The 22,793-nt window shown below is 39.6% G+C and overlaps 1 protein-coding gene and 1 long non-coding RNA gene across 2 annotated transcripts in view; both read right to left on the reverse strand.

The window, feature by feature from the left end:
• Nucleotides 1-9,592, reverse strand: part of LOC112072624 (zinc finger protein 180-like) — a 79,423-nt gene extending 69,831 nt beyond the window's left edge. The window contains exon 1 of the mRNA XM_070439862.1: nt 8,991-9,592. Within this exon, the coding sequence (XP_070295963.1) occupies nt 8,991-9,363 (373 nt within the window). The 5' untranslated portion in view covers nt 9,364-9,592. The remainder of the gene's footprint in view (nt 1-8,990) is intronic.
• LOC139024887 (uncharacterized) overlaps nt 1-22,219 on the reverse strand; it is a 94,139-nt gene extending 71,920 nt beyond the window's left edge. The window contains exon 1 of the long non-coding RNA XR_011476266.1: nt 22,148-22,219. This is a non-coding gene — a long non-coding RNA (uncharacterized lncRNA). The remainder of the gene's footprint in view (nt 1-22,147) is intronic.
• Between the last annotated feature and the right edge of the window lie 574 nt (nt 22,220-22,793).

Here is a 22,793-nt window from a genome sequence, read left to right on the forward strand (position 1 = left end):
ATGGTTTTCTGTGAATAGCTTCCAATAACGTATTCCTATAGTTAATTACCAATGTAATATGTAGAAAGGGCGGGTTTAACCACTGTACGGCGAGATTGTAATGAGCTATGCCAGTACAAATACCGTTATCTAGGCTAGATACGTTAATGTCCTAACTAAACGCCACACACTCACCACGTTCTGGATTATTTTCCCACTGAACTATATTTTTGTCCCCATATACTCTGTAATAATGCGTTTCCAGAACAGTCCAACATGGCTTTACACTCATTAACGTTATTTAGTGTAACACATACTGATTAAAGAGGTGACACCAATCGGTGCGCCCTACGTGCTAACGAGCTATTCGTGCTGACGAGCTAGACGTGCTAAAGTCCAACCTCAAAACATAAATGGAAAAACCAAAGCCTGTAACACCTTCCCCTTTAGACAACAAATATATCCTATATTTTTGTTGGACAAGTTTGCTCACCACCAACAGAAAACAATTTCCATTTCACATTATAATCAACTACAATGCTTCACCTTCTACAATATAAACATGGTGTCCACTGGCTGTCAACAATGAAAAACAAGAAAAAACACATTTCTAAATAATAATATGCAATAATATTATTTTTTAAATCCTTTTTCTTTCAATAGAACCCTAAAACTAACTAGCTTCTAGAACTCTCGTCCCCTTGGAACGAGCCCAAACAAAACTCATCTCACGGAAAAACGTGCAGTAAACCCCCCCCCAAAAAAGAAACTCAAATCTAATTGTATTAGTCATGTCTGATTTCAAGAGCAAACTCCTGCGAAATCCCAATATCCGTAGTAACTTTCCACCTTACTTCTCTCTCTCTTTTCAGGGTTCACTCGATAGGCATGTTGTTGGATCGGGCCCAGTCCCCAATGTCATGCATTTGGGTTGGCACATCTGAGAACGAACCCTGATATTCTAAAAGCAGGATAACAATTTCAATATAATTGTACCCATAAATTGTCCGTTTGTTTCATAAATAATTATGACTAAATGTTACATGAATTGTAAATATGAAATATCAAAAGCAAATGTATACCCCTTTGTTAATATGTATTGGCAATAATTACCTTAATGGTGAGGCATGGAATAATAAAACATGTATCTTTTGTCAGGCTGAATGTTTGAAATATGAGGTGATTTGAGTCATGCTTCTTCAGTAGTGGAATAAAGACAATTAGCACTTGAATGTTGTAAAGAAATACTGGAGTGATGTAGGATTGTTAATAAAATTGATTATAAACCAATTTATCATACTGCGTCCATGTGTATAGGCTGCAAGTATGTTGAAATTAAGTCGTTTTCAAGTCACTGACAAAAGACATCTTTTCAACTTTCACTTTCAAATAAAACCGAAAGTACATTGGACGTTGGGCATAGTCTTATTTTCAATGACATTTTGCTAGGTGGGATAGCCCCAATGTCAAAACACAGTTTTAACGTGTCCAAATAACCAATATGCAGAAACAGTTTGTGATATATTCAAAACCTAAAAGTAAAATGTGCTATATACACAAACATCTGCCACAATAATCATATATATTTTTTAAAACAAGCACCTTATAAACTGCACAAGCAGCAAAAACGCTGTTGTTTTGACAAGTAGCAATAAATCACTGATATCAATTAGGGGGGAAATCAGGTTATATGTTCTGTTGAAACTAACACAACTAAAAAAACACATGGAAATGGGAGATATCTTTTACCTCACTGGTTAGAGGACAACCTGCAGAAGACAGTCAGCTACATTTTGGAGTGATGCATTTAAATTTAGGGGTCACTGAACAAAGGAACGCAACACTTATTTGTCATCACTCATAGATATCATGTTGAAATCAATTGTGCCGAGAGGAGGGAGATGAGGTTGCAAGTCCTGTTAAAACTAACAGCTCAAAAACCACACGGAATCTGGGAATAATGTTAAGATCACTGGTTAGATCACTGGTTTGTTAGTCAATTTTTGTTAAATCTCATAAATAGTACTCTTTCAATTCAGAGCCTGGATTTTCCCCCTGAGGCTAATATCCATATCATGTTGAAATCAATAGAACAGGGCAAACGATAAGGTAGAACATCATTAAAATACTCCTACTACAATGTTCAAACATTCTACATTGTGACATTAATTCATTGATATCATGAAACAACTCCTTCATGTATGTATTTTCTGATATTTGATCAGAGATCTTTTATCAGATTATCTCTGGTCACAGCTAAGAGGTTTCTCTCCTGTGTGTGTTCCTCTGGTGTTCGTATTGATGAGTAAAACTCTCCCTTGATACAGCTATAAGATTTCTATTTGTGCGGTTTTGGTGAAGTCGCTGCCCAGAGTAACAAAACTCTTCCCACAATTGATACAGCATAGGTTTCTCTTGTGTGTGTTCTCTGGTGTAGTCCGGACTGCTAGATTAAAAACTCTTCCACATTGACACAGATTAAAGGTTTACTCTCCTGTGTGTGTTCTCTGGTGTGATATCAGGTTGGTTGATGCAGTACGAACTCTTTCCACATGTACATCTATAAGGGTTTTTCCTGTGTGTGTTCTCCGGTGTACCTTCAGGTTGCCAGATGGTAAAAAAACTTCTGCACATTGATCACAGCTATAGGGTTTTCTCTCTGTGGTGTTCCTCTGGTGACTGTCAGATTCGATAGAATTGAAAACTCTTCCGAATTGACCACATTAAAGAGAGTTATCTCTTGTGTGTATTCTCTGGTGTGATGTCAGAGCTGGTTGCTGGTAAATCTTCCACATTGCTCCAGAATCTTTCTTTCCTGTGTGTGTTCTCTGATGTTTAATGCTGATGAGGTGAATTCTTCCCACAGTCAGAGCAGAGATGATTCTTTCCTGTGGGTCTCTGTGGTGTTTTGAGGAGTTCGTCTGAGGGACCTTTTCTGCTGTCGATACATGATGTTGTTGAGACTCCAGAGGATACGATTGTCCCGTCTCTCTTGTGGGAACACAAATTCAGAAGATGATTAAAGCCCCACACGGAAATGCATACTGGTAAAGTTCGATGCCAACAGGTAGCCCATGATGTTGTCACATTGATATTGTATGGATGTTACACTATTTGAACATTGTGCTTAAAAATGAGCCATGATCATTTTGTCTGTTTTCAGCATTAGTAGTTAAGATCGGATGAATGTAGGCAATAAATGTTTGTTGAACTAAGAAGTGTGCGACAACTTTTGGTTTCAATATTAGGCCCCTTTCTGGTGTTATAATAACATTGCAGTACGAGGGCATGACCACATTTGATTGCGGAACAACTCTGCTATGAGGACCGCTAGTTATGGATGTAGTATTTGCCTGGGCAAAAATGGTGAGCAAGATTTTAGTTTTTCAATGTTTGATGTGATGGGTGAAACCTACAGGGGAGTACTCATTTCCAGGTTGCTTATGAGTTTTGGGGGGGGCAATTTCCACACTACTTTTTGATTATAATGTAGAGGTGTATTGAATGTACTGATTATTTGGTTTTGGCCATCATCGCAATAACCGTTTGTAGTTAAAAACACTTGAACAGTAAAATGGGGGTTCAATTTTTCTATGGTCAAAGAGACAGCTTGGATGGATGACCCAGATTGTTTGTCAGGAGCGCAATAAAGGTCACCACGCTATTGCTTCTTGAAAGCAACTGTATTAGACGTCTATATCTCCGGCTTGATTTTATTTGTAAGTGAAGATTCATCTGTAAAGATATTTTTTTCAATATAAGTTTTATTAGATATTGAATTTCGGAGAGTTTAGCGTGTGCGTCTTGCGTTGGAGCGAGGAGGAAGCTTACGCGCACTTGGCTAGTTTGCTTGCTCATCGAGGGTAGAAATCCATTCCTAAAACCAAACAACGATTGTCCACACAAGGACCCTGACAACATTTGGTGGAAGTAACAAAGTAGGACCATTATGATGTATTCATATATCTGTCGAAGGACTTTATTGTTTGCCCCAGATGTTTGGGCTGTGCTACTACTAAGCTGCATGTCTAAAAAGTATTTTAGAATGTCAAACACGGCGATGTGCATTAGAAGTAGTGTATCTATCATTCTATACAACATGTATTTTTTTGAATGTTATGATATTATTTGGTCAGAATGAGGGTGAGTGTCAGAAAAATATCCGACATTCTGGAAAAGATGCTAACTTTCAGAATGAATAAACCACGATACAGCTCAAATATATTGCCCTGAAAGAAACGCATATAGTATTGTTAATTGATGTTATAAACTGTCATTGTGAATTTTGAAAAGGTTAATGAAAAAATCATGTATTTTGCTGTTATTCGCTATCGGTAACGTGCTTGTATCGTCCTTGAATGAATGAAGCGGTTGTGTGTAGGCATTGTATAACTAATATAACGCTTATGGTTTTCGCTGATAAACACTTTTAAAACAAATCGAAATATTGGGCTGATTCACAAGATGCTTGTCTTTCATTTGCTGACACCTGCATTTTTCAGAAGTTTATGATGATGTTTAGTATTCACGTTGGTCTTATAATTGAACTCTGGCTGCTTCGGTAATGCTATTTACGGTAGCTGGATGGTGCTGCAATGTAAACTGATATTAACTCTCAATATGCAAATTTGGTTGACAAAAATAATTATTGTGTAATCAATGTAAGGACGTATCTGATGAACTTTTCTGTGCGTAGCTCTTGGTTTGGTCTTGTTAGTTGGTTGGTGTGTGCATGCTACCTGTGGCTGTGAAAATGTCTGTGCTTTCTTTGTATCTTGGTGAGCTAACATAAATATACCGTGTGTTTCAGCGACAACATTTTAAATAGTGGACATGGTTGACTGGATCACAAGATGTTATTTCATTTGCTGTATTGGACTTGTTAATTGTGAAAGTTAAATAACTCTTCCCCTCCCCCAACACACTTCTCCTCTCTGAAATTCCCGCCGCATTGCCCCCTTCTTCCACCAGCTCCGGACCTCGCTGGGAGCGTTCGCTAGCGGAACCCCGCGCGCGCTGCCCACTCTACCACCATCATCTGCCCTCCTCTCCCCCGGTGCAACATGCCGACACCCCTACACCCACCATGCTCTTCATGCACCCTTCCTCCACTCACCCCGCATCTCCCTCGTCCGAACTACCCCCCACACCCCACCGGCCCCTCCCCCCCTGCTACATCCGTGTTGCTCATCCTACCAGCTCCGAATCCGCACCTCCCCGCCCTGCGCCTGTCTGCTCACCATCGCCTCCCACTCCACGCCTCCGAAACGTTTCCCTCTCACCAACCCACTTCTGCCGCCCTCCGTCCTCCCCACCTCTCTCCAACAAGCCCCAACCGAACCCATCACCAACCGCACTCAAGTAGACAACTCCACCTCCATATCCCACCACCTTCATCCTTGTTAGGGATGCTTCGGCATCCCACCGTGGTGTCCACCCGGCTCATGTCTCTTCCACGCCAGAAGATACTGACATCGACGCAAGCTTGTCTGTTGTCGCATCTCCGTCCTGTTCGTCATGTCAACTGTCATTCAGCAAATTTATCTCCCTGATCAGCTATGATCAGTTCGCCACATCGTGAACTGTAACTAAACAGCTACGTATTAAGGTTGGAAGTGTGCTAAAGCAGTCGAGCAACACCTTAGGCGAGAAGGCTTCTGTATGTTCACCATGCATCGAACCAAGGCTTTCTTCGTACAGTCAACAAATGAGAAGCCTGCCTGGGACACCAGCGGCCTGCGGTACCCTCTACACTCACCCGCATGGCCAGAGGAGCTACGGATGAGGGTACGGCTAAAGGCTATCAGAACTGGTCGTCTAGTGCGTTGGGAACAGAGAATAAAAGGAGCAAATTTCTGGGCGTGGTAGGATAGATTCAGGGCATAATGTACAGACAGGGGTATGGTAGTGTGTGAGTACAGTGGAGAAAAACCTAGGCATTGAGTGACGATAMGAGAGGTTGCATCTCTGGAGGCACCAGTTATGCTAGGTGAGGTCACCGCATGTGTTGGAGGTGGGACAAAAGAGCTCTCTGAGGCATGTTGAGTGGGACTAGGGGCTCCGCAGTAAAATAAAACAGTGATAACTAAACAACAGTATATAAGGCATATTTACATTAGAGAGACATAAAGCGAGGCATACAGCAATGACAGGTGTTGACTGGGAGAGCTAGCTAAGACAACAACGGGTAAGACAACAATTAATCAGCTAAGACAACAACGGGTAAGACAATAACAACAAGTAAAATGTCGATGAATGGGCAGAGAGGGTCAGTTAAGTACACACAGGGCCTGAGTTCGAGGCTGGGGCCGACAGATAAACAAAATGGAGAACCGTGATTAATGAACAGTCCAGCAGGCATCAGCTATGTAGCCAAGTGATCATAGCGTCCAGTGAACAGCAATATATGAACCAGGGAAGCCGTTAGGTAGTCGTTACTATGCTAGCCGGGAGACGCGCCTGGCTCGATGCTAACTGGTGCTAGCTTTGGGACAAGGGCCTCACCGACGTCTGGCAAAGTCCGGTTGAGGGCACATCGGATGGAATTGCGTCGGCAGACCAGTCGTGATGGATCGGCGGGGGTCTGTGTCGACAAAGGGTCCAGGCCAATTGGCAGAAGAGGTATTGTAGCTGGAGTAATTTGTTTGCTAGCTGGGAGATGCACCTGGTTCGAGGCTAACTGGTGCTAGCTTTGGGACAAGGGCGTTAGCCACTATAGCCAATCCGGTGCAAAGGTCCAGAGCTTACGGCAGGAATCCGGTGATGTAGTGGCTTCTAGTCGTCTTAGTGAAGAGTCTGGGAGGCATCAGCTGTGTAGCCGAGTGATCATAGGGTCCACTAAATAGGCCGGGAGATGAGCCTGGCTCAAGGCTAGCTTCGAGGCTGGGCCACTCGGTGGCAGCTAGCCAGCTGCGATTATCTGGTGTAATGGTCCAGAGCTTACGGCAGGAATACGGTGATGTAGTGGAGAAAAACAGTCCGATATGCTCAGGGTTAGGTCAGGAATACGGTGATGTTGTTACAGTTTGGACTTAAATTGTCTTGAAAGTCTATGGCAAGACTTGAAAATGACTTTCTAGCAATGATCAACAACCAACTTGACAGAACAGGAAGGATTTAAAAAAGAATAATGAATATTCACATGAAGATCTGTCGCCTATTGGATGACATCACGACTTCCCATCAAGCCAACTCCTTGAAGGCCTTACTATGACACCACTCACTCCTTCTAGTTTGCAGTTCTCAAAATATATATATATATTTTGCTCAAAACATTTATTTGTTTCCCTTTAGTGTGTTTGTACTTTACTGTATTTATACACTGCTCAAAAAAATAAAGGGAACACTTAAACAACACAATGTAACTCCAAGTCAATCACACTTCTGTGAAATCAAACTGTCCACTTAGGAAGCAACACTGATTGACAATAAATTTCACATGCTCTTGTGCAAATGGAATAGACAAAAGGTGGAAATGATAGGCAATTAGCAAGACACCCCCAATAAAGGAGTGGTTCTGCAGCTGGTGACCACAGACCACTTCTCAGTTCCTATGCTTCCTGGCTGATGTTTTGGTCACTTTTGAATGCTGGCGGTGCTTTCACTCTAGTGGTAGCATGAGACGGAGTCTACAACCCACACAAGTGGCTCAGGTAGTGCAGCTCATCCAGGATGGCACATCAATGTGAGCTGTGGCAAGAAGGTTTGCTGTGTCTGTCAGCGTAGTGTACAGAGCATGGAGGTGCTACCAGGAGACAGGCCAGTACATCAGGAGACGTGGAGGAGGCCGTAGGAGGGCAACAACCCAGCAGCAGGACCGCTACCTCCCCCTTTGTGCAAGGAGGAGCAGGACGAGCACTGCCAGAGCAAAATGACCTCCAGCAGGCCACAAATGTGCATGTGTCTGCTCAAACGGTCAGAAACAGACTCCATGAGGGTGGTATGAGGGCCCGACGTCCACAAGTGGGGGTTGTGCTTACAGGACGTTTGGCATTTGCCAGAGAACACCAAGATTGGCAAACTCGCCACTGGCGCCCTGTGCTCTTCACAGATGAAAGCAGTGACAGAGTCTGGAGACGCCGTGGAGAACGTTCTGCTGCCTGCAACATCCTCCAGCATGACCGGTTTGGCGGTGGGTCAGTCATGGTGTGGGTGGCATTTCTTTGGGGGGCCGCACAGCCCTCCATGTGCTCGCCAGAGGTAGCCTGGCTGCCATTAGGTACCGAGATGAGATCCTCAGACCCCTTGTGAGACCATATGCTGGTGCGGTTGGCCCTGGGTTCCTCCTAATGCAAGACAATGCTAGACCTCCGTGCTGCAGTGTAGTCAGCATTCTGTAAAGAAGGCATTGAACGCTATGACGGCCCGCCCGTCTCCAGACCCTGGAATCCCATGAGCCACAATCTGGGAACATCAGGTCTCGCTCCATCCACCCAAAACCACGTGGCATCACAGCTGTCAGAGAGGCGGAATGCTTAGCCAGTCTGGGAGGAAGATCCCCTCAGGAGACCATCCGCCCACCTCATCCAGGAGCATCATGCTCAACGTCTTGTAGGGAGGATCATAACAGGCACGTGGGAGCCACACACACTACTGAGCCTCTATTTGACTGTTTAAGGACATTAACATCAAAGTTGGATCAGCCTGTAGTGTGGTTTCCACGTTATTCTTGAGTGTGAACTCCAAATCCAGACCTCCATGGTGAACATTTAATTGTCCATCTGCAAATTTGCTGTCGATTTATTTCAGCACATTCAACTATGTGTAAAGAAAAAAATTGATTTAATAAATATTTCATTCAATTCATCCTAGATGTATATTTAGTGTTCCCTTTATTTTTTTGAGCAGTGTATATCACTTTTCAACAGGAAAAGTTTAAAAATCACTGGAGGACGTCATGAACAATTCCGACAGTACAAAAACATATTCAAGTGTAGAATGCCCTTTTAAAAATCACACATTAGTTCAACAACTGCTGAGTTTGTGCCCCTGTTTTATAAGATAGTACTCACTGTATTTACTGGTGTTAATCAGTTCTCCAGTCTTCTCTTCTTCGTCCTCCTCTAATGTGACAGTAATCTCCCCCTCTTCATCCTTCATTCCAAAAACCTCTTCATCTTCTTTCGCTTCATCCTCCACTCCAAAAACTGCATCCTCCTCATTTTCTTTCACAGTAACATCCTCCTCCTCTTTCACTCTGAACGCGTCTTCCTCTTCTTTCACTGAAACGTCTTTTTCTTCTTCTTTCACCCTAACAGCCTCACTCTCTACTTGTTTTTGTATTGTAACAACCTCCTCTTCCTCCTCCTCTTTCACGAGAGCTTCTTTCTCCGTCCAGCAGACCTCCTCTTCTATAGCAGGAGGAGAGTAGCTTAGTGAACTCATGGTCGGGGATAATAGCTAGTTAGCATTAGCAATTAGACTAGTGCTAACTTAACCAGCCAGCTAACGTTAGTTGACTTAAAACGTAAATATTAAATGGGGTAGCTATTTGTTTCCACATAAGTATGTTTAAATCATAGTGGCAAATAAACCAGGAAATTGTCTAAAGAACATRAATGTTCCGACTTTGTTGGCTAGCGAGCTACCGAGGTGGCTGCAGTTGTTGAAGCGTTCCGTCCACTAGATTATACGTCACAGAAGAAACTTCGCCTGAAAGACACATATTGCCATCTGCTGTCTGGAGGGAGGAAACGCAGTTGAGGGAAAACTTTTTTTATTCTTCATTGAATTATAATATTATAAAGCAGTTTAGGGAAACGTTTTTTTTCTCTCCATTAAATATTAATATTATATCAACACGTACAAAGAGCAACAAGTGTTGTTGGATTAGTTCAGATTTTTTATGAGAATTTAAAACAAACTCTACATCTATTCCACATCTGTATTTCTGATTCAGTTAAATAACTAGATATCAAAATAAGCACCTAGTTATTTATACCCTTGATAAATATGAGCAAAAATTACTGTATAAAATAAATAAATAAACTTTACCCACTACCAGGATATTTTAGCCAGAAACCTGGTTACCTCTCTGCTAGGAGGCTGAAACTTGGACCATAAGTGGATCTTCCAGCAAGACACATCAACATCCACAAAGAAATGGTTAATTGGGAACAAAATCWAAATTTTCAATGGCCATCTCAGTCTTCGGACTTGAACTCCATTGAAAACCTGTGGTTTGAATTGAACAGGGCAATCTATAAGCGCAGACAAAATAAATCAAGGACCTGGAGAGATTCTGTATGGAGGAATGGTCTAAGATCCCACCCAATGTGTTCTCTAATCTCATAAAACATGTCAGTGTCGTTATCCTCTCAATGGGAAGGTGCTGCAGTATTGAAAACACGGGTGGCAATAATTCAGACCCTTACCTTTTGAGAATTACATGTTAAACTATATCTCTTTCTCTGAGCAATTGTATCAGTATAAAATAATATAATTTCCAATTTTTTGTTGGTGTAACAATACATCATGTAGATGTATATAATGAACAGACTACGTCTATACTGCTCCTACATGGTGTAACAATACATAATGTAGATGTATATAATGAACAGACTAGGTCTATACTGCTCCTACATGGTGTAACAACACATCATGTAGATGTATATAATGAACAGACTAGGTCTATGCTGCTCCTACATCATTACAATAACATCATGTAGATGTATATAATGAACAGACTAGTCTATTACTCCTACATAGTAACAATACATCATGTAGATGTATATAATAACAGACTAGCTATACTCCTCCACATGGTGTAACAATACATACTAGATGTATATAATGAACAGACTAGGTCTATACTGCTCCTACATGTGTAACAATACATCATGTAGTTATATAATGAACAGACTAGTCTATACTGTCTCCTACATGGTGTAACCAATACATCATTATGTAGTATAATGAACAGACTAGGTCTATACTTTCCTACATGGTGTAACAATACATCATGTAGATGTATATAATGAATAGACTAGGTCTATACTGCTCCTACATGGGTAACAATACATCATGTAGATGTATATAATGAACAGACTAGGTCTATACTGCTCCTACATGGTGTAACAATACATCATGTTAGTGTATATAATGAACAGACTAGTCTATACTGCTCCTACATGGTGTAACAATACATCATGTAGATGTAATAATGAACAGACTAGGTCTATACTGTCCTACATGGTGTAACAATACATCATGTAGATGTATATAATGAATAGACTAGGTCTATACTGCTCCTACATGGTGAACAATACATCATGTAGATGTATATAATGAACAGAATAAGTCTATACTGCTCCTACATAGATGTAGATGACACTACCGTTCAAAAGTTGGGTCACTTAGAAATGTCCTTGTTTTAAAGAAAACACATTTTTTGTCCATTAAAATAACATAAAATTTATCAGAAATACAGTGTAGACATGTTAATTTGTAAAAAACATTTAAAAATACAAAAAACATAAAAAAGGCACCTTTATTAACCAGGTGGCCATGATGTCATAAAGATAGTTTAACCAGGTGCCATGATGTCATAAAGATAGTTTAACCAGGTGGCCATGATGTCATAATGATAGTTTAACCAGTTGAGTTAGTTAGTTGAGAACAAATTCTCATTTACAACCGCGACCTGGCCCAGATAAAGCAAAGCAGTGTGACACAAACAACAACTTGTTTAACAAAGCTTTTGTAAACAGTATTGTTGCATAACAATCAGGCAGTAGAACAACAATAATCATCAACCTCTTGACCAATCTTCCCCCCTTAACATTGGGTTGATTCAGACCCTGCCAGTTGCCAGGTGACATTGGGTTTGATTCAGACCCTGTCAGTGTGCCAGGTGGACATTGTGATCCAGGTGACATTGGGTTTGATTCAGACCCTGTCAGTGTGCCAGTGGACATTGGGTTTGATTCAGACCCTGCCAGTGTACCAGGTGGACATTGGTTTGATTCAGACCCTGCCAGTGTACCAGGTGGACATTAGGTTTGATTCAGACCCTGCCAGTGTTACCAGGGACATTGGGTTTGATTCAGACCCTGCCAGTGTCCCAATGGACATTGGTTTGGTATTCAGACCCTGCCAGTGTCCCAGATGGACATTGGGTCTGATTCAGACCCTGCCAGCATGGCCAGAAATGTATTCTAAGTCATTAACTTATAACCACAGAACCACCACAGACCTTTCATGCGTGACTAAAAACACCTAAGTATTAGATTTACTGCCCTGTCTAGTTTGTCACTGCATCAGACACCATTCACAGTGCTGGCTGAGGTACGAGTAAAACATGAAATATTATTCCAACCATTCACAATGCTGCTGAGGTACGAGTAAAACATGACATTATTTCCTATTTGTAAAATTATCTCCACTCCTTTAGTCCATAATCAACTAGTCTCTCACTGTTTAACCAGAATAACATGATTCTGTCCTTCAGACTGTTAGACCGTTAGTCCATAATCAACTAGTCTCTCTCTGTTTAACCAGAATAACATGAGTTGTGTCCTTCAGACTGTTAGATGTTAGTCCATAATCAACTAGTCTCTCTCTGTTTAACCAGAATAACATGAGTTGTGTCCTTCATACTGTTAGACTGTTAGTCCATAATCAACTAGTCTCTCACGTTTAACCAGAATTACATGAGTTGTGCCCTTCAAACTGTTAGACTGTTAGTCCATAATCAACTAGTCTCTCTCTGGTAACCAGAATAACATGAGTTGTGTCCTTCAAACTGTTAGGACTGTTAGTCCGTTATCAACTAGTCTCTCTCTGTTTAACCAGAATAACATGAGTTGTGTCCTTCAAACTGTTAGACTGTTAGTCCATAATCAACTAGTCTCTCACTGTTTAACCAGAATTACATGAGTTGTGTGATTCAAACTGTTAGACTGTTAGTCCATAATCATATTCAGCTACTTAGATGTCATGTATTGTCATGTTATGTTCTCTATAATGAAACATCACCAAGTGAAATAAAGTTGATAAGATATTCTTAATAGACATTAAATAAAAAACTGTTGTTCAGAAATCATTCATTATCATGTTGCTCTCATGAAATGAACTAAATTTTTTGAATAATTGCAAGGATCATATTTGCATATTGCACATTGACCGTAAGCAATCCTGAATGTATTGAAATGCCTGGGCTCGCAGTGAATGTGTTAATTCATAACCCATAATTTATACCTGTTAGTTCATAACCCATAATTTATACCTGTTAGTTCATAACCCATAATTTATACCTGTTAGTTCATTACCCATCATTTATACCTGTTAATTCATAACCCATCATTTATACCTGTTAATTCATAACCCATCATTTATACCTGTTAATTCATAACCCATAATTTATACCTGTTAGTTCATAACCCATAATTTATACCTGTTAATTCATAACCTATCATTTATAACTTAATCAACCCCAGGAAGAGTAGCTGCTGCCTTGGCAGGAACTAATGGGGATCCTTAATTAACCCCAGGAAGAGTAACTGCTGCCTTGGCAGGAACTAATGGGGATCCATAATAAATCCCAGGAAGAGTAGCTGCTGCCCTTGCAGGAACTAATGGGGATCCTTAATTAACCCCAGGAAGAGTAGCTGCTGCCTTGGCAGGAACTAATGGGGATCCTTAATTAACCCCAGGAAGAGTAGCTGCTGCCTTGGCAGGAACACAGTCATGTGATATGTGGTATATAAAAGTCCAATCTTAGGAGAGTACATGGGAGGCACTATACTGTGTGTCTGCAGGTGTCTATCTGGTCAAAACCACTGATACAGGTGCCCCTCCACCCTCTGGTGGGATGGATCATGTCTACAGAGAAAACTAGATTCAAATACTTAGATGTGTGTGTATTGGGTATATGTTGTGAAATTGTTAGATATTACTTGTTAGATATTACTGCACTGTCGGAGCTAGAACCACAAGCATTTCGCTACACCTACAATAAGATCTGCTAAACACGTGTATGTGACCAGTATACTGTGATTTTGATTTGAAATAAACGTTTTATTTATCAAAGGTGCTTTTGGCTGGAGTCAAAATGACTGCAAAGGATTTGAATTTGTTAAAAGTCCATATTGATACAGAAACACTAAATCATGATTTGGATTTATTAAGAACCAGGTGATTGACAAAGTCATTAAAAATGGGAAGAATTTAATAAAAGACATTTAGGCTATGATCAAATAAATATATGCCTCTGGGGTCAAAATCATCCATGTCAGAAGTATGGTTCAATGCAAATATGTAGCGGGTGTAAAAATTTGTTTTAAATTCTCACTCATTAAAAACGAATCAATCAACACATGCTTCTCTTTGAACGACTTAATATAATATTAAGCTTTTATGAAATAAATGAAGTGACCTAGCTAGACCAGTTATTGTAAATGAATACATCTAGTGACCAAGCTAGACCAGTTATTGTAAATGAATACATCTAGTGACCAAGCTAGACCAGTTATTGTAAACTGAATCATCTATTTGTTTTTTGTGTGGACCAGCTAGCCAGTTATTGTAAATTAATACATCTAGTGACCAAACTAGACCAGTTATTGTAGATGAATACATCTAGTGACCAAGCTAGACCAGTTATTGTAAATGAATACATCTAGTGACCAAGCTAGACCAGTTATTGTAAATGAATACATCTAGTGATCAAGGTCAAAAGAAAGAATATCATCATCACTAATCAAGGCTGATGGAAACATCTTTGGACAACTTTGATTCAACACAAGTGGCAGACATGTTTGAATTCCTACCCATTGTAACATTCATTACCAAAACCACCTGACATTGCAAATGACTTGAATGACTAATTGACGGGTCAGGTGGACACGTTGAGAAATGAGTCCAACTGACGGCTCCCGGAATCGGACCGCAGAGTGAAGAAAAGCAGCCAACAAGTGCTCAGAATATGTGTAACTCTCCGACTCGTCTTCGCTGAACAAAGTTCACAGGATAGCAAGCTGGTTTAAGAGAATGCCAAGAGTATGCAAAGCTGTCAATAAGGCAAAGCGTGACGATTTGAAGAATCTCAAATATAAAATATATTTTGATTTAACACTTTTTTGGTTACTACATGATTCCATATGTGTTATTTCATAGTTTTGATGTCTTCACTATTATTCTACAATGTAGAAAATAGTAAAAATAAAGAAAAACCCTTGAATGAGTAGGTGTTCTAAAACTTTTGACCAGTAGGGTATATTATGTTATATAATAAATATGTAATAACATTAAAACATAACTGTTTGTCCTTATAGGGAACCAGATCGTGACTCCAACTCAAAACTCAAGTCTTTAACCACACTGTGTTGTTACACTGGTGAGTAAAAACTCATGCTTCCTACCCTTTAACTTTTTGTGTGAAAATTAAAATATACATTTTATTCAACTGCGTTACCCACTCCAGTCAGCAGATGACGATCTGCGACTTTAAGGCCATTCTGTTAGTGTGACGTATAATCTAGTGGACGGGACGCTTCTTTCAACAGCAACAACAGTCAGTCAGCCACCTCGGTAGCTTGCTAGACAAAATAGCCGAACCAATAAAGCTCTTTAGACGCTTTAGTGTATATTAGCCACTGTGTTTTAAACCCACTTTTGTCGTTTAGTTAGTTATCCGATTTAATTTCATATTTACGGTGTTGTTATTAGTCAGCTAGCGGTCTGATTAAGTTAGCATTAGCCTAGCTAACATCCCCGACCATGCGGTCACTAAGCTACTCCCCTGCTAAAGAAGAAAGGGATATCACAGTAAAACAAGAAGTAGAGGATGAGGCCGTTACTGTGAAAGAAGAAAAAGACACGTTCAGAGTGAAAGAGGAGGAGGATGTTACGGTAAAAGAAGAGGAGAAGAAAGAGGAAGATGCGTTCAGAGTGAAAGAGGAGGATGTTACAGTAAAAGGAGAGGAGGTTGCAGTTTATGCCATGAAAGAGGAGGAGGAGGAGATGACTGTTACATCGAAAAAGGAGGGGGGAAACTGGATATCTGGGCCCGGTTTCCCAAACGCATCTTAAGGCATCCAATGGTTCTAACGATGAATTTAGCCATAAGATGGTTTTGAGAAACCGTTCCCTGATTAACACTAGTAAGTACAGTCTTAAAAACAGAGGCACAAACTCTGCAGTTGTTGAACTGATGTTTGGTGTTAAAGCGGAAATATGCAATTGCTACATCAATATTGTGACTTTTAAATTATTTATTTATAGCCATTGATTCTTGAAGAATATAACACATGCTTCATGAGCCTAGTTCAACTGTTGTACCCCATCAGATCCCCAAATAAGCTTTTTTTACTCTAATGTTTAGAAACAATGTAAATCAACACTGTATAGCCTCAACATGGTTAAAACTATAATGTTGATATCATGGATGGTCAGTCCTTGCATCCATAGGTCTGTCTGTCTGTAGTTACATTTCTCCAACCTCATAATCATCTTATTACCAAAACAGTGGAGGAATGACAGATTTGTTATTGTTTGAACTGCAGATTGCTGGGTTGTGTGGATTTTTTAAACAGCAACAAAATGGCTTCCCATAGGCTTGGTTTGGTAAACAGCTGAGGGATGGGGGAAGGAGAAGTGTAACCAATCTCAAATTCATAGAGAAAGCTATTGTAGCAACCGTAACCCAACACCTAGCGACCTCGTCAAGAAGTTCAGACATCTTGGCATAACAGTTATAAGGTGTTGGCTTGACAGTCGCTGGACACAGGTTTGAGTTCAGCTCAGGGCTACCCCACGAATTCAGTACACTATGAATACATGGCCTGGCCATGCATGATGTCATAATGATAGTTTAACTTCTTTGGGCTGCAGGGGCAGTATTGAGTAGCTTGGATGAAAGGTGCCCATTTCCAACGGCCTCGTACTCAATTCTTGCTCGTACAATATGCATATTATTATTACTATTGGATAGAAAACACTCTCTAGTTTCTAAAACCGTTTGAATTATATCTGTGAGTAAAACAGAACTCATTTTGCAGCAAACTTCCTGACAGGAAGTGGAAAATCTGAAATCGATGCTCTGTTCCAGGGCATCCCTATTCATTTGCTTGATATGTATTAGTATACATGCACTTCATACGCCTTCCATTAGATGTCAATAGGCAGTGAGAGAAGAAATGGAGTGTATATCTTGATCTGAGGTCGAATAAGAGCTCTTGGCATGACGTGACACAAATTCCTGTTCAGGAAGGCGCGAGAAAGAACCGGGGATTTCCTTCTAAAAGCTGTCGTTATAGACGGCTACTATCTCCGGCTTTGATTTTATTTGATAAATGTGACAATATCATCGTAAAGTATGTTTTTTCAATATAGTTTAATCAGATGATTGAAATTTCGGGAGTTTTGGCGTGTTCCGTTCTCTGAGTTTGTTGACGATGGAGAGCTTCGCGCCACTTGGCTAGTGTGCTTGCTAATTCAAGAGGGAAAAATGCCATCTAAAACCAAACAACGATTGTTCCCGACAAAGGACCCCTTGTACAACATTCTGATGGAAGATCATCAAAAGTAGGACCCATTTATGATGTCATTTCATATATCTGTCGAACATGTGTACTATTAGTTTGCGCCCAGATAGTGGGCGCTCTCTCGCCATAACGTAAGCTGCATGTCGTAATGAAGTTATTTTTAGAATTCTAACACGGCGATTGCATTAAGAACTAAGCTATCTTTAATTTGCTGTCCAACATGTATTTTTTAGTAAAGTCTATGAATAGTTATTGATTGAAATAGGTGAGTGTCAGAAATATATCCGGACATTCTGGAAAAAGATGCTAAGTTTTCCCAATGTATAACCACGATTTGTGCTGCTAAATATGCAAATTTTCGAACAAACCATATATGTATTGTGATATGATGTTATAGGACTGTCATCTGATGAAGTTTGAGAAGGTTAGTGAAAAAATTCATATCTTTTGCTGGTTTATTCGTTATCGCTACTGTTGCTTGAATCAATGCGTTGTGTGGTTGGCTATTGTAGTAAGCTAATATAATGCTATATTGTGTTTTCGCTGTAAAACACTTAAAGAATCGAAATATTGGCTGGATTACAAGATGTTTGTCTTTAATTTGCTGTACACCATGTATTTTTCATAAATGTTTTATTGATGAGTATTTAGGTATTTCAATTTGGTCTCTGTAATTGTTCTAGCTGCTTCGGTGCTATTTCCGATTGTAGCTGCAATGTAAAACTATGATTTATACCTCAAATATGCAAATTTTTCGAACAAAACATAGATTTATTGTATAACATGTTATAAGACTGTCATCTGATGAAGTTGTTTCTTGGTTAGTTTGGTTGGTTCTTGGTTAGTTTGGTTGGTTATGTGCAAGCTACCTGTGCTGTGAAAAATGTCTGTGCTTTTTGTATTTGGTGGTGAGCTAACATAAATATACGTGGTGTTTTCGCTGTAAAACATTTTAAAAATCGGACATGTTGGCTGGATTCACAAGATGTGTATCTTTCATTTGCTGTATTGGACTTGTTAATGTGTGAAAGTTAAATATTTCTAAAAAATATATTTTGTTAACAGGTTAACAAATTGGCCCATAACTTCACCTAACAACAACATAGACCTACTGTAGGACCCATTACTTCACCTAACAATAACATAGACCTATGTAGGACCCATAAATTCACCTAACAACAACATAGACCTGACTATAAATCATTTAATATTTCAGAACTTCTTAAGACTAGGGGTGACATTTTCACTTTGGATGAATGGTCCCAAATTGAATGCCTCCTACTCTTTCCTAGATCATATGATATGCATATTATTATTACTATTGGATAAAAAACACTCTGAAGTTTCTAAAACTGTTTGAATTATATCTGTGAGTAAAACATAACTCATATGGCAGGCAAACTTCCAAACAGGAAGTGAAAAATCTGAAATGTATTTATTTTATTTATTTATTTCACCTTATTTAACCAGGTAGGCAAGTTGAAACACGTTCTCATTTACAATTGCGACCTGGCCAAGATAAAGCAAAGCAGTTCGACACATACAACAACACATAGTTACACATGGAGTAAAACAAACATACAGTCAATAATACAGTGAAAAATAAGTCTATATACAATGTGAGCAAGTGAGGTGAGATAAGAGGTGAAGGCAAACAAAATATATAAATAAATAAAAAATATAAAAAAGCCATGGTGGCGAAGTAAATACAATATAGCAAGTAAAAAACACTGGAATGGTTGGTTTGCAGTGGAAGAATGTGCAAAGTAGAGATAGAAATAATGGGGGTGCAAAGGACAAAATAAAATAAATAAATACAGTAGGTAAAAGGTAGTTGTTTGGGCTAAATTATAGATGGGCTATGTACAGGTGCAGTAATCTATGAGCTGCTCTGGCAGCTGGTGCTTAAAGCTAGTAGGAGATAAGTGTTTCCAGTTTCAGAGATTTTTGTAGTTCGTTCCAGTCATTGGCAGCAGAGAACTGGAAGGAGAGGCGGCCAAAGGAAGAATTGGTTTTGGGAAATGGGTCGATGGGAAAGTCATCGCCTATTCAAATCTCTATCATTTATGGATCTGTATGCACTTCATACGCCTTCCACTAGATGTCAACAGGCAGTAGAACGTGGAATGAAGCGTCTAGTGTGGGACCGGATGAGAGCCATTGGAGTGACTGGTCTGGCAGATTGTCAGTTCTTGGCCACGCACACTACGCATGTGATGTCCTTGTTTGCCACGGTTATATAGACATGAAGAAATGCTCCGTTTGGGACGTTATTGGATATATATGAGAAAAACATCTTGAAGATTGATTCTCAACTGAGTTTGACCAGTTTTTTCAACTTTTAATATCACTTTTTGTGAAGCTTTCGTTCATTGCGCAAATGTGTATGGACATTATAAAACAAAACAACGATTTATTGTGGAACTAGGATTCCTGGCAATGCATTCTGATGAAAGATCATCAAAGGTAAGGGAATATTTATGATGTAATTTCGTATTTCTGTTGACTCCAACATGGCGGAGAATGGCTGAGCGCCGTCTCAGATTATTGCATGGTGTGCTTTTTACTAAAGTTATTTTTTAAATCTAACACAGCGGTTGCGTTAAGAACCAGTGTTACTTTAATTATATGTTAAACATGTATCTTTCATCAAAGTTTTATGAGGAGTATTTCTGTATTTCACGTGGCTCTCTGTAATTACTCTGGCTATTTTTGGAGGCATTTCTGAACATGGCGCCAATGTAAAACCACGATTTGTGGCTATAAATATGCACATTATCGAACAAAACATAAATGTATTGTATAACATGATGTCATATGAGTGTCATCTGATGAAGATCTTCAAAGGTTAGTGATTAATTTTATCTCTATTTGTGGGTTTTGTGAAAGCTATCTTTGCTGTGAAAAAATGGCTGTGTTTTTTTGGATATGGTGGTGAGCTAACATAAATATATGTTGTGTTTTCGCTGTAAAACATTAAAAAAATCAGACATGTTGGCTGGATTCACAAGATGTTTATCTTTCATTTGCTGTATTGGACTTGTGATTTCATGATATTATATTATATTATTTACGCTATGCTAGGCTATGCTAGTCAGCGTTTCTGATGACAATTATCCCGGATCCGGGATGGGTAGTCCAGAAAGGTTAATATCTCAATGTTCAAAGTTTAGCCCGAATCCAACAGTCATAAAGTTACACTCCCTTTCAGTCGGTCAACTTCGGTAAAACATACTATGGGAAAATACAATCATTCCCCATGCCGACCCAAACGGATACGAAATGAAACGGCCCCTGGCAGACCACCCAGACCTTACTTCGCAAGATTTGTCAATTTATTAATTGTATTTTGTTTGAAACACTCCTGTCAATGTTGAGTAAGGACGCACGCCTGATTACCCATATAGAAGTAGGATTAGTCTACCTGGCCTGAGCGCAAATGTAGGCCTATAAATGTGCCCATTTGGGATGTCTGATAGTATTTCTGATCGTCTTAACGCACCACCACTAATGATCTGTGGAGCTTCTCAAAGTAATGTTTTATTCACCTCAAACAGCAAGTAAACAAAGTCTAATAAAAATCAATAGCGAATGACAATAGTTACTCAGAGTATTTTCGTAAAATATTTCCAGCTTTCGCCCTTTCGATAACCACTAGGCACAAAAGGGAAAAACATAATGCACTGATCCAGCGGGAATGTCAAAATACCTGATTACTTCTTATCCCTTTCACAAATAGCCTACAGCTGTGTCGGTCGAGAACTCACTGGCAGGGGAAACTGAGGGCCCAGAATATTTTATACAATGTTGCAAGCTTGCTATCTCGAGTTTTGGGCCGATCCAGTTGATAGTTGATCCAATGTTTCCAGTTCGTTGCAGACAGGCCATGTGTAGCCAATAAGATTTATATGATATTTATTTATCAGGATCGAAATCTGGTTAAACTATCATTTTGACCTTAAAGATGGCCAGTCCTTGTATTCATAGTGTAGTGAATTCAGGGGGTAGCCCTGAGCTGAACTCAAACCTGGTTTCAGTGACTCTCAAGCCAACACCTTATAACTGTTACACCAAGATGTCGGAACTTCTTGACGAGGTCGCTAGGTTTTGGGTTAAGGTTGACACAATAGCTTTCTCTATGAATTTGAGAGTGGTTACATTTCTCCAGCCCCCATCCCTCAGCTGTTTACCAAACCAAGTCTCATGGCAGCCATTTTGTTTCTGTTTAAATCCTAGGTTGTCCCTTTAAAAAAGCCACACAACAATCAATCAACCAATCTGCAGTTGAAACAATAACAAAGCTGTCATTCCACCACTGTTTTGCTAATAAGATGATGGATGGGGCTGGAGAAATGCAACTACTCTCAAATTCACAGACAGACCTATGGATGCAAGGACTGACCATCCATGATAACAACATTATAGTTTTAAACATGTTGAGGATATAGTGTTGATTTACATTGTTTCTAAACAGAGTAAAAAAAAGCTTATTTGGGGTTCTGATGGGGTACAACAGTTGAACTAAGCTCATGAAGCATGTGTTATATTCTCCAAGAATCAATAGCTATAAATAAATAATTAAAAAGTCACAATATGGATGTAGCAATTGCAGATTTCCGCTTTAACACCAAACATCAGTTCAACAACTGCAGAGTTTGTGTCTCTGTTTTTAAGACAGTACTTACTAGTGTTAATCAGGGAACGGTTTCTCAAAACCATCTTATGGCTAAGTTCAGCGTTAGAACCATCGGACGCCTGTTAGGATTAGGATGTTGATTGATGTTGTAAATTCTATTCAAGATCCAACATTAGTGATACAATGGTGATCAATTGGTTTTGGTTAATCGAAGCAATGATGTTGTGACTGAGGAAGGGACAGAGAAAATGGTTTGTGTCATTTAGAGGGAAAATGCGTGCATTATAGCTTTGGCCACTTTTCAGAAGTTGTTATAAGTTCCAAATATAATTTTAAAAAGTAGCTGAAATATAATTCAGTGGTAGTCTAAAAAGATGCTAAAAATCTAGCAACAAAAATGCTAGGTGGCCATCACGGATATTTGGCTATAAGAATAGGAAGGTCAGAATAGTTAATCGTAAAGTTTATGATTAGCNTAACATTTAGTAGTGATATTTATTCATGCAACCAACTGACATTTTTTGGTACAATTATATTGACATTGTTGCCCTGTTTTTATAATATCAGGGTTCATTCTCAGATGTGCCAACCCAAATGTACTAGAGCATGACATTGGGGACTGGGCCCCGATCCAACAACATGCCTATCTAATGAACCCTGAAAAGAGAGAGAAGCTCCGCAGTGAGGTGGAAAGT

Source organism: Salvelinus sp. IW2-2015, unplaced genomic scaffold (assembly GCF_002910315.2).
Source record: "Salvelinus sp. IW2-2015 unplaced genomic scaffold, ASM291031v2 Un_scaffold1981, whole genome shotgun sequence".
In the NCBI taxonomy this organism is placed as follows: Eukaryota; Metazoa; Chordata; class Actinopteri; order Salmoniformes; family Salmonidae; genus Salvelinus; species Salvelinus sp. IW2-2015.